Raw genomic sequence first — 13,206 nt, forward strand, 5'->3', positions numbered from 1 at the left:
TGTGCGCGCGCGCGTGTAAACATCTCTTACCTTTTTCCTGACTCGTAGAATTGATTTCCTCCTCCTTTGGATTTGCTACCTGTGTAATGATGGACGTGTTGTCCATGGAAACGGGATGATTTTCTTCTTATTTCAAGAACACGTCCTCGCTTTAAGTCGCCTGCTTCCCCGGAATATGCAGCAGCAGCTAGCCCTGCCTGCTAGCGAGCTAGCCAAGACTGTCCCGATGTGAAACACACACACACATATACTCACGCACATGCACACACACACACACACACATGCGCGCGCGCACACACACACCTCTGTGTGTTTACCGCTTTCTCACTCCATTAAAGTCCACTTTGCATTGATGCAAAATCTTGTACGAGGTAAAAAAAAAAAAATCTCTAACAAAGAAAAAAATCTGCAACATCTCAGGATAAAAATACGAAGAAAGAAAAAAAATAAATAACAGTGACAGCTTTGGTGCAGTACTAGCTCCTGCCCCAAGATGGCACCACATATTTGTTTACAGTTATTTGCTAAATTGTAACACTCGGAGTTTTACCAAAAGGTGACATAGAAATCAGATCACTGCACCAACAACAACGTGTTTATTTGTGTTTATCTGGAAAAAAAAAAAGATTCTGAATGTACAAGGAGATTGAACACGTACACTATATGGATGAAAGTATTTGTCCATTCCTTTTAATGATTATATTCAGGTGTTTCAATCAGACCGCTTATGTTCAGTTAAGGGCAATCTTCATGCTTCAGACAGCTTGGACAATTCTATGCTTCCAAGTTTGTGGCAACAGTTTTGGGGGAAGGCTCTTTTCTTTTCCAACATGACTGAACCCCAGTGCACAAAGGAAGGACTATAAAGACATGGTTTTATGAGTTTGGTGTGAAAGAACTTGACTGGCCCGCACAGAGAGCCCTGACCTCCACCCCATCAAGCACATTTGGGATAAACTGGAACTAAGATTGCGAGCCAGGTTTTTTTCGTCCAACATAAATAACAGGGACTACTACAGAATAAATGGGTACTGATTCCCAAAGAAACACTTTAAAATCTTGTGGACAGCCTTCCAAGAAGAGTGGAAGCTGTTATAGCTGCAAAAGAGAGACCAACTCCATATTGAATGAAGTGTACTGTATGCATTTGGATACAATGTCATTGGTGGTTTGGCCAAATACTTTTGTCTGTAGTATAGTGTATAAAACAAGGTTTGATTTTCATTTCTCCCAAACCCCAGCCACTGGACAAATGGGGAAAGCATGTGGATCTGAGAGACTTTTGACACTGGACAAATTGCGATGGCTAGATAGTAGCACCTCTGAACTGCCAGGTCTTGCCTAGAGTGGGCATGTGAGGAGGAGAATATATCAAAAGCAGAACATTTTACACTTTACAACCTTTCGAAAGTCTGGACACACTGTCTAATTCAATCTTTTTTTGGTGATTTATTTTTTACATTCTAGGAACAATACTGGAGATTACAAAACTATAAATTTACACATGTTGTGGTTTTGTGGTTGGTCTTTCAGCTGCTAAGTCAACAGGTCTCCTTATAGAACCATCCGATCAGCACACAGCTTGGCACACATTTTATGCCAGATCCCCTTTCTAATGCAACCCTCCCATTTTATCTAGGCTTGGGACCGGCACTGCATCCAGTGGCTGGGGTTTGGGAATTGGATGGGAATTGAACCCAGGCCTTCTGACTGGCAGGTGAGAAACCTACCACTGAGCCACTAATGTCCGCTATGAAATAACACATTTGGCATTACGTAATTAAGTAGCAACGCCACAGCAACAACAGTCAGTTTTTATTTTAAGGCATGAGTTTAGCTATTCTGGAACATTTTTTGCAAGAACATTATTGTCAAGTGCTTTGCAAAATCCATCAAGCACCATGATGAAACTGGCTCTCCATCCTCAGAAATCACCAATTAACAAACAGCACCTCAGATTAGAGCTGGTAAGAAGGCTTTACAGAGCATAAGTAGCAGAAAGATCTTAATATCAAATGTTCAAAGGAGATTATCACATATTTTGGATGCCTTCAGCATGCTTCACAATGTAGAAAGAAAGAAAAAATCAGGAAAGACCATGGAATTAGAAGGTGTGTCTAAACCTTTGACTGGTAATGTACATCATGTGGATAGTGTGGTCTGGTCCATGGAGGTCCCACCTTGAACTTGGAGCTTAAACTTTAAAGATCTGATGCTAACTTCAGGCCAGACACCTTTATAGTCCATGGCTAAACAGGTCAGAGTTTTGCCAGCACAAGAGGGATCTACTAAATATTATGCAGGTGGTTTTAATATTTACTGTAACCTAAATGGTGTTTAACTTCACACAAACACTAATCAAAGCTCAGGATCATACAGTAAGAAGGCACTGCTTCCTGCTTTCCTCATTAAAAAAACACATCCTTGTTTAAAATTTTGAATATGCACTAGCTTATTGTTTACATTCATATTTATGTTAGCCAGCATTCAACATCAAACATGATCTGTCCAAGCAATTACTGTATGGTGTTATCCTAAACACTCCTGTTGGTTTTATGTTTAGACATATTTCATAATATACTGTATTACATAACTGCGTTAGGTTTTATGAGCTCCCTCTTCAGCACTGCCTATCCAATTTGGTCGCTTTAGCTCTTTAGTCATGCTTACACTCGAGAGCTTTTATTCGCACCGGAGCTGAATCATGATGAACCTCAGCATCCTGTGATTATTAAGAGTTATTGAATTTCATGTTAAGCAGATACAATCCAAGAACAGACATCCTGAAAAAATATCACCCAGCGTGCTGGAATAGACCTGCTGCAGTTACTGTGTGGTGTGAACCTCAGTCTTTTATGGGCTCAATACGTAAATCAGTATGATTTAGCACGTTCTCTGTATTGCCCCTGACACTTGGACTTGGTAACAGAACTACAGAGCTGATCTCTAATAACGTTCAGTCACAAGGCTGGGCAGGGTAGTTCCAATCTGAGCCCATGCTCATGTTCTCATCCCCTTCAACTGGATTTTCAGTATTTATAGAATACTGTATTGTTTTGTTTGACTTTTTACAATTTGATTAAAAGTCCATTTCAATACCGCTGAAACTGTCTTTAATTATGTTCTGCTTCATTATTCATAATGAATAATGTATAAGTTGCAAATGTAGTCAAAATGATTGCTGATTTTTCCTAGATATCCCTAATCCCTGTTGGCTGTTTTAGTGTGTGTTTTTGAATAGTTTGTGCAGAACTACAGCATTTTATTTGGGTTAAGTGGACTGGTAACTGAATGTTTCATGAAGGTGTTCTCAAACTTTAATAAGGAACAGAGGCCCAACTCCCACCGGGACTAATTTAGCAGGCGTTCACTGTAACCATGTCACCTTACTGTGCTCTCTATACGGGGTTCACAAAGATCTATAATAAATATACACCCTGCATGTGGCACAATATGATATCTGAACACAAATATAGTGCAATTCAAATACAGCTTAAAAATCAGCAATATCATAATACCAATATCAGTGATACATTTACATTTGTGTTGTACTGTATGCGTCTCCAGTTGAAGCAGATGCAGGGATGGAATATGGGTACAGTAAATGAACGTTTGAACTACATGCTCATTAAATGTGATCAGTCGGAGATTTGAGAATTGTCACTCAAGAACCAGATGCTGCCTTCCAGCTCAGTTGCCTGAATGCTCTATATACTGTCCATGATCTGCTTTTCTACTGATATCTTTTAGAGATATTTTTGTGTGTTCCAATGCCGTTAGATCAGCAGGTCCTAAAACATACAAACCAACCCGTCTGGACTCAACAAGCATTCCATGAGCAGAGTCACTGAGGGTTGTCGCCCCCTTACACCTTCCCCCCACCACCACACCACACACACACACACACACTTGTTATGATTTTTAATGTGAACAATATGTGAGGCTCTTGACCTGTAACTGCATGATTATATGCACATGGTTGTTTCTTTGGAATATATATGGGAATATTGCCACCTTGTGGAACTGTATAAACAGAATATTATTTAATTCACGTGCGAAATTCAACTAAATACAAATAGTAACATATAATCATTAAAATAATGAATACATCACACATCAGGGCTTCTTTATATTAAAGATATAAAAAGGAGAAAAAAGAAGAAAATGTTCTTATTTATTTTGTTTGCATTTTTATGCAATATTATTTTATTTTAGACTAATGTAAACCAATTAAAGATTCTCAGTGTTATGAAAATTATACACACACACACACACATCATATATATATAATCACGCTAATGTCACAAATAAAAAATTAAAATATTTAAATGTTCTAGAAGATTCTGTAAATCTGCTTTGCGACACTGACCGCTGGTAAAAGCGCTATACAATTGAATTGTCCTGAATTTGAAGAAACCTAGCCGATAACACGCTAGCTACAGCAAATACTTCCGGTTTGTTGCCATGCCAACACAGCGCTTCGACTACAGAGAGTGAGAATCTCGGGGTATAGTGCGCGCATTTATTTACTTATTTATTTATTTATTTGAGACACTCACTCTGGCCTTTTTTAAATTGAAATAATGAGCCGTTTTATAAGGTGAGAAATGATTAAAATATTGTCTCTGCTCACGCATTAGGATTATATAATTATCATAATAGTTTTAAAATTACTTACTTACAGTAATCATTGTATAAATAATTTTGTTTTTATTCAGTTTTATAAAAACAAACAACTGAAGACAACAACAAAAAGAAGACAACTTCTTCTTCTTTGTCTTTCGGCCACAGCGAATCATCTGCCTCCATCTAATCCTATCCTCTGCATCCTCTTCTCTCACACCAACTACAGTAACTTCATGTTCTCTCCCACTGCATCCATAAATCTTCTCTTTGGTCTTCCTCTAGACCGCCTGCCTGGCAGTTCCAACCTCAGCATCCTTCTACCGATATATTCACAATCTCTCCTCTGAACATGTCCAAACCACCTCAATCTGGCCTCTCTGACTTTATCTCCGAAACATCTAACGTGGGTTGTCCCTCTGATGAACTCATTCTGGATCCTATCCATCCTTGTCACTCCCAAGGAGAACCTCAACATCTTCAGCTCTGCCTCCTGTCTTTTCTTCAGTGCCATTGTCTCTAAGCCGTCGGGCATCGCTGCTCTCACCACTGTCCTGTAAACCTTTCCTTTCATTCTCGCTGATACTCTTTTATTATTATTATTATTATAGCGTTTGATCTTTTGAGTGTTTGGGAAATTGAATGTTATAATAATAATAATGTATGTTTGTGCTTTACAAAACAGTATCATATTAAATAAAACAGTAAAAGAGTAGATGCAGAAGAAGAGTTAAATTAAAATGTTAGTGTGGATAGTGTTTAGCACTGTGACCTCGCACCTCCAAGGTCAAAGGTTCGAGTTCCATCTCTCTTTAGTTTGTGTTCTCATTTAAGTAAAATTCTTTGCATCCTACAGTTCGAACAGCTAACAAAGTTCTAATTAAGATATTTCAGATTTTCCTTTTTTTAATATTATTTATTCATTTTAACAGATGTCTTGTTAGAATATAAGCTTTGTTTGCACTGCTGACCAGACTGGTTTCCCTTTTTTGTTACATGCAGTATTCTCTCTATTGCTCTCTTGTTTCAGGTGTGATGTCCCTCCCGAGGCCTCTCCTCCTGGATGCGGTCCTGACCATTCAGCAGACTGGCGCTCTGGCTCTTGAAGGATTCTCCAATTACAACGACGACCTGGTTGAGGCTGTGGTTCTGCCTCAGCTGGTCCACTCCCTGGCCGAGCAGAACGTAAGACCTCAATTCAAGCAACATCAATTCAACCTCAATTCTAACCCTAACCCTAACCCTAAAACAGCATTAGATTGTCCTTAAAGACTTTCTTTGCTGCAACATTTTCGGCTTCAGCCAGTACACTTTAACATATTTTTAAATTTTTTATATTTAAATAAAGATGAATAGCAAACAAAATTCCTGAACTTCCTTTTTTCTTCCAGATGATGCAAGAAAAAAAGAACATGAAAGTCGACAGTCTGACTGGTTTACTGAACATCCATTTGTTTATCAGCATCATTATTTTTTTTAAGGAATTAAAAAAAAATTTTTTTTCATACTTTCATACTATAGAGTTAGTGTGTTCTTTACGATGAATTGGCTCTTTGTTCAGGTTGTACCCTGCCTTATATCTAAAGTCCCATTGAATGGTGCCCAGGTGTGTAACTCTGTACAAGATAAGCACTACAAATAAATGAATAAACTCCACATAATCCAAATCGACTTGTTAGGTCAACAAGAAGAACTACTACTCTGTAAATATATTCTTTCTAATAAAAAGTTATTCTGCTTTATAAACTATTTCTTGGAAATTCCTTCATTTACATTTAGGTATTTGGCAGACGCTCTTATCCAGAGCGACTTACATATTTTTTTTTTTATCTCATTATACATCTGAGCAGTTGAGGGTTAAGGGCCTTGCTCAAGGGCCCAACAGTGGCAACTTGGTGGTTGTGGGGTTTGAACCTGGGATCTTCCGAACCGTAGTCCAATGCCTTAACCACTGAGCTACCCCTGGCCCATTCATATTGCATCACTTTTATAAATAGATAGAAATATGATACAAAGAATATTAAAGACAAAATCATAGCAGTAAAAAACATCAGCTGGAATAGAACTCTTCAACTTGACATCTTGTTTAAACAAAGCACAAATAACTTTGCTGTCATCTTTATGAAATACAGTAAAGTTTTGCCTAATGGAACGTCAGCTGCATTTTACGTTGAAGGGTTATCTATACTTTAGGTGGAACAGCTAGATTACATTTAAGGTTAAGCTCTTTATATATTTATAAATTACCTTTATAATGAAGAGCTGGCCCATCAACTATATGTTACTGCCAACCCAATTCTAGAGAAAAAAACGAATGTTTTCATAAAGATGTATTTATCGATTTAGAAAAAAAATATGGGGGAAGTAATTCTGTAAATGAATACATTTGTATATGTTATATGTTTCTGAAATGCAAAAGGTTTCACGGGGGTTTTATCAACGTTGTAATTGCAATCTAAAATAAAGTTATCTTAGTAGTTAATAAACATGAGATAGAGCGAGACAGCGTATCTAATTCCTCTTTCGAAGTTGAGCTTCAAAGCTGCACTTCAGAAACCCTGTCGGTGACGTCACGGAGGAATTAATCCAGATCGTTTTTATCAAGTCGCTACAATGTTACAAATAAAACATCAAAATCGCGACGGGACTCAGTGTGGCTGTAGGGTAAAACCCAAACCCGAGCCCGAGCCCAAACACGCTGCCTAGGCGAAAACTTCCGGTTTGTTGCCATGCCAACAGAACGCTTAGACAACAACAGAGCGCGGAGTGAACTTCAGGTTTATATTGCGCGCGTTTTCTCTAATATTTTAAATATTTTTTACTTCTTTAAAGGAGATATTCTGGTCTGATTGTTTTTTTTTTAGGGGTTTGTTGAAATTATGAGCCAGCGACACGTTTTACAAGGTGAGAAAGGATTTTAGAGCTGTACATTTAAACATGGATTATATCATTATTATAATAGATAATAATCTAAAAATTAATAATCAGTAATCATTTTGGATTATTTTGTGCTTCATAAAATGTCAAACTTTATAAACGCTATTATTATTAATAGTATTATTATTATTGTTGTTGTTGTTGTTGCTTTATTATTATTATTATTATTATTATTATTATTATTATTATAGTCTGTTTTTAACAAAACATCTTAACAGAATCCACCTCTTTAACTCCAGTGCCCTACACTCTCACACATGAAGGTTTAAAACTGAAAAAGTGCACTTGGTTTATCATCAAGTCCTTCAGCTCCCAGGTCCCATTTACTACCATAACATCATTTACAAAATGTTCACATTTGATATCTTTTAGTTTTTGAGCAGTACCAGAAAGAAAGACTAAAGTTCGTGCAGACAGTGGCAGATTTTGCAACGAGACCTCAGAATATTGAAACACTTCAAAATGCAGGTAAGTGTGTGATCTTCTGCATGTTATTATGAATTGCATATCTATAATAAAAATAACAATATATAGTGTACAATATATAAAAAGTAACAATGTGCATGCTTTAAGGAAAAGTATTATATTATAAAAATAAAAAAAAGTAATAGTTTAGATGCAAACACCTCTGGGTCGAGAGTTCGAGTCCCGCTTAAGGTCTGTGTGTGTGGAGTTTGCATGTTCTCCCCGTACTTAGTGCGTTTCCCCTAAGTGCTCAAGTTTCCTGCTACAGTTCAAAAATATGCATATTAGTTTTCTAACTGTCATATCCAAATTGCCCAGAGTTTGTGTGCGTGTGTGTGTGTGTGTGCAATGGATTGGCACCTCATCCAGAGTGTACCCTTTCTCATACCCCTGGCCTAGTCTCCAGGCTTCCCACAATCCTGTACTGGATAAGGGGTATAGAGAATGAGTGATTGAAATAAAATAAGAAAATAGAGGTTGAGTTGACGTCTTAAAGACCTGGGTTTAAACCAAGACTGGTTGTATCAGACAGAAAGACTATGGTAAACACTCTTTACAACCACGGGCAGAAGGAAAGCATCTCAGAACACATGACATCAGACCACAGCGTAGGCGCCATTGGGACAATTATTAATAAATTTACATTCTGTTTCTGATGCAGCTATGAAAAATTCTTGGCAATGCTGACGGATGGTTTTCCTTTTTTGTTTTTTGTTTTGGTTTCAGGTGTGATGTCCCTCCTGAGGCCTCTCCTCCTGGATGCGGTCCCGACCATTCAGCAGACGGCCGCTCTGGCTCTCGGACGACTCGCCAACTACAACGACGACCTGGCCGAGGCTGTGGTTAAGGGAGACATTCTGCCTCAGCTGGTCTACTCCCTGGCCGAGCAGAACGTAAGACCCCAGCTCAGCATAAGCTCATATTTTAACTGGTGAAGAGTTGGGAATGTATCTGCTGGTCAACTTTTTCTCAGGACCAAGATGTTAAAGTGTTAATGACAATTTAGATTTTTTTTTATAGATCTTTTTAACAATCCCAGATTTGACGATATACTTAAATATTTGCTGCTGCAGGACCTGTGTTTGTTAGTTCACTAAGCATATACTGTATATACAGGTTTTTGTTTTTATTTAAGGTAAAGATATTCATGGAAAATAGAAGCAAATTAAAATTGTAAAATTTTTGTTTCACCTTTTTAAAAAGTGATTCCAGGCCATAAAGATTGTTTGGCTTTGGGTAGGTAGGTGTTTTAGTTTTCGTAAAATGTCCTACTTAAAACCCCATGGTTAACATTTTCCCAAAGGGCCAAACCCCACAGTGGTAAATATTTTTACTTGTATAATATAACTCGAACCAATTAGTACATTTTCTGATTGATCTAAAAGTTAGCACCACCCAGTTTCAGGAAAAGTACCCTTTGAAACCAGTGCTCTTAGACTCTACTTTAAATATGAACGTATTCCACAGCGCTTCTATAAGAAGGCAGCGGCGTTTGTTCTCCGTGCCGTGGCAAAGCACTCACCCGAGCTGGCACAAGCCGTGGTAGACTGTGGTGCCCTCGATGCTCTCGTCATGTCCCTGGAGGAGTTCGATCCTGGAGTAAAAGAGGCTGCTGCATGGGCGCTGGGCTACATCGCGCGCCACAATGACTGTAAGTGTGAAGGCTTTAAAGCAACATGTCCTACTGTATGAAATAACTAGCTATGAGAACATCAGGGTCAGGAGATTTTGGAGGTTTTTAGCATGTATAAATGGGGTTTTATGGTAAGCAACAGATCCCTGGTTGGAATAGCTGCTGCGTATCTGTTTTATTAGTTTCATCCCTAGAATAGATTGTTTATTTTGCATAGGTTTGTTCAAAATTATGTTCAACATATTCCTTTACTTTAATCAGCGTCTTCTATAAGCAATTTTAGAGCTTTTGGCAGTAATGCAACTTACTGGATTGAAACAACAAGGGAGATAAAGAATATTTATTGGTATTTATCACGGATAATTAACACCATAGCAATGCACTCTTCCTGATGTTTTCTATAACACAGCGTTGGCTCAGGCGGTGGTGGACGCAGGTGCAGTTCCTCTACTCGTTCTCTGCCTCCAGGAGCCCGAGATTGCCCTGAAGAGGGTCTCCGCTTCAACACTGAGCGACATCTCCAAACACTCGCCAGAGCTCGCACAAACTGTAGTAGACACTGGAGCCATTGCACACCTGGCGCAGATGAGCCTGAACCCAGACACCAAACTGAAGGTCAGAGTAGCAGCGTAACCTGAATGATACTGAATGATACTGAATGATCCTGCCCTATTTTTTAATAAATATTTGATTTCCTCTGCGTAGAGACACGTGTTCTCGGCTCTCGGCCAAATCTCCAAGCACTCTGTGGATTTGGCAGAGATGGTGGTGGAGGCTGAGATCTTCCCTGCTGTACTGGTCTGCCTTAAAGACCCAGATGAGTATGTGAGGAAGAACATCAGCACGATGATGCGAGAGATCACAAAACACACCCCTGAGGTACCTGACATGGCCACTAAAACCTTTTCAAGCAGAAAACAATTAAAGTGTACAACTGGACAGCACAAGTGCATTAACATGTCCGATGTATTATCCAGCAGCATTCCTATATTTGTTTGCTTAGTTCTAAGCTGTGTGTGTGTGTGTGTGTGTGTGTGTGCTTTCCTCCAGTTATCCCAGATGATCGTGAACGTTGGAGGTGTAGCAGCTGTGATTGACTATTTAGGGAACTCCAGAGGGAACGTGCGATTGCCTGGTATCATGATGCTCGGCTACGTGGCTGCACACTCAGAGAACCTCGCTATGGCTGTTATTGTATCTAAGGTCTGCCACTATATGATTTTTACACCAGTAGATTTACATCCATAGATACTGATGTATGACTAAAAATTATTGCCCAGGACAGTTGCTAATATGGTCGCTGGAATTCTGCCCCGGTGATAGATTATAGTTTCGGGCTAGAATGATATTTATTTATTTTACATTTACAAGTCGGACAGCATCCAAAACAATCACAAGATCTGAGGTTGAAAATTGCATTTGCAATTGCTTGTGTTATAAATGATCAGTTTCTCCAATTAAGTTTCTCCTCCCTGCTCTTTCCACTGAACGCTCCCCCCAGGGCGTCCCACAGCTGGCTCTCTGTCTGGTAGAGGAGACGGAGGATCACATGAAGGCTGCAACAGCCTGGGCACTGGGGCAGATCGGCCATCACACACCTGAGCATGCAAGAGCTGTGGCCATGTCCAATGTGCTCCCCAAACTCCTCAGTCTCTACCTGGACACACAGAGCTCTGGGGACCTGCAAGTCAAGGTACGATGTTTTACCAACAAAAACCCCATTCAAGGTAAGATCCCTAGGAATATAGGGCCCTAGGGGATATCTTACCTTAGAAAATATGTTCCTGGGTATATTTTCCCACATATATATATACAGTATATACTATATATATATACTGTATACATTTTTTTTCCCTTTTGATTGTGTAAAGCTGCTTTGCGACAATTACAATTGTACAAAGCACTATACAAATTAAATCGAATTGAATTCAGGAATATAGTCAGTAGGAATATAGGGATTTTACTAAACAATCCTTAGAAATATTAGGCAATGATTATATAATTTCTAGGAATGTATGATCCAAGGTATTTAATCATCCCTGAGAATTATAGTATACAATCCTACATAGTAATTAGCCCTAGGTACAGTATACAGTCATGTGTCAATGTTAGTGTCCCCTTTTTTAATTCTATGTTTTTTTTGTTTTATTATTATTATTATTATTATTTTATTTTTTATCACTGTGCCATTATTTATTTAACAAAAATGAAGCTAAAAGGAAAATAAATGTGTTGGTATTTAAAACCTAATCATATCAGTTCCTGTATGATTTTATCAGACTCTCACATGCTGTTTGATTTTTGCCAAACATGGCTCTGGGAATTAGGACCAATGACCTCCATTTCGGTCTCATCTGTTCATAGGATATTGTTTCCGTGCTTCCATGCTTACAGGAAGACTTACTCCTGGCAACCTTTCCGAACAAACCATTCTTGTTCAGTCTTCTACTAATTGTGCTAATGGACTTTAACATTTTTCATGCTTACTGAGGCCTGTATGGTCTGAGATGTGGCTCTTGTTTGTTTGTTTTTTCTTCTTTTTTCGCTCTGAGTTGTGCACGGTCTAACCTCGGGGAGAATGTGCTGGGAATCCTGGGAAGATTGGCAAGTTTCTAATACTAAAACCCCTGGGTATATACAGTAGTACAGTATACAGTAGTCCTCAGGAATATAAGGAACTTCTTGTGCGGTCCCTAGGAATATAGTGCTCTCGGGGTGTATAGGACCTACGGCGATAACACGTTAAAAAGTATCGTTTCTGATTGTAACATTTCTTTCGATCCAGGCAAAAAAGGCTTTAAAGAGCATCCTTCAGAAGTGCACTTACCTTCCAGCACTGGAGCCGCTCCTCTACGAAGCTCCCAGCAACGTTCTCAAACACGTCATCTGCCAGTTCAGCAAGGTCTACTCCTGCTTCTCCACTAAACACCCAACGTTTCTTATTAAAGACTGGCAGTTTGAGGGACTCATCAGTCTTGCTGCTTTTGTGTCCTGCAGGTTCTTCCACATGATAGTAAAGCACGGAGGTTGTTTGTGACTAGCGGAGGATTGAAGAAGGTGCAGGAAATTAAAGCCGAGCCCGGTTCCGCTCTGCAGGAGTACATCAACACCATCAACACCTGCTACCCCGAGGAGATAGTCAGGTTTCTAATGCTCCTCATAAACATTTATTTATTGCAACATGGAATAAGCATCTCTACATCTGTGTTATGATACATGCTTTACTAGTTAATCTTTTTTCACAGGTACTACTCTCCAGGATATTCAGATGCACTACTGGAAAGGCTCGAGAACTATCAGCCTGTTTAGGATGAGAAGCTCAGCTCCATGATTAGCACTCTTTACCGCTCTGTTAAATACACTTTTTTAAAACCAGGGCGCTGAATTGAAATGTTTGGCATTTACATTTAATCACTAAAATCATGTTGCAGCACTGTATGTGATATAAACTGTCAAACGTGACCTTTTAAAAGTTGAATTAAATTAGAGGTAAATATATGCAAATGTATACGACTTTTATCAAAGTAAAGATCAGTGTTTTTGTTTTA

At 38.8% G+C, this 13,206-nt stretch overlaps 2 protein-coding genes across 3 annotated transcripts in view; one reads left to right on the forward strand and one right to left on the reverse strand.

Annotated features, from left to right (window-relative positions):
* ctdspla (CTD (carboxy-terminal domain, RNA polymerase II, polypeptide A) small phosphatase-like a) overlaps nucleotides 1-233 on the reverse strand; it is a 46,281-nt gene extending 46,048 nt beyond the window's left edge. Inside the window, exon 1 of one of the 2 annotated variants that reach the window (XM_053487756.1) lies at nucleotides 31-233. In XM_053487756.1, coding sequence (XP_053343731.1) covers nucleotides 31-106 — 76 coding nt within the window. In that variant the 5' untranslated portion in view covers nucleotides 107-233. The remainder of the gene's footprint in view (nucleotides 1-30) is intronic. The other variant, XM_053487755.1, reaches the window with a different exon arrangement.
* A 7,153-nt stretch (nucleotides 234-7,386) lies between these two features.
* Nucleotides 7,387-13,206, forward strand: spag6 (sperm associated antigen 6). Its single transcript, XM_053488011.1, has 11 exons — nucleotides 7,387-7,527; nucleotides 7,933-8,028; nucleotides 8,752-8,918; nucleotides 9,493-9,676; nucleotides 10,068-10,273; nucleotides 10,364-10,537; nucleotides 10,709-10,861; nucleotides 11,160-11,351; nucleotides 12,444-12,560; nucleotides 12,656-12,801; nucleotides 12,904-13,206. Exons 1-11 carry the CDS (start codon nucleotides 7,503-7,505, stop codon nucleotides 12,965-12,967), a joined length of 1,524 nt encoding a protein of 507 aa, XP_053343986.1. The 5' UTR covers nucleotides 7,387-7,502; the 3' UTR covers nucleotides 12,968-13,206.

This window comes from Clarias gariepinus, chromosome 26, assembly GCF_024256425.1.
Source record: "Clarias gariepinus isolate MV-2021 ecotype Netherlands chromosome 26, CGAR_prim_01v2, whole genome shotgun sequence".
In the NCBI taxonomy this organism is placed as follows: domain Eukaryota; kingdom Metazoa; phylum Chordata; class Actinopteri; order Siluriformes; family Clariidae; genus Clarias; species Clarias gariepinus.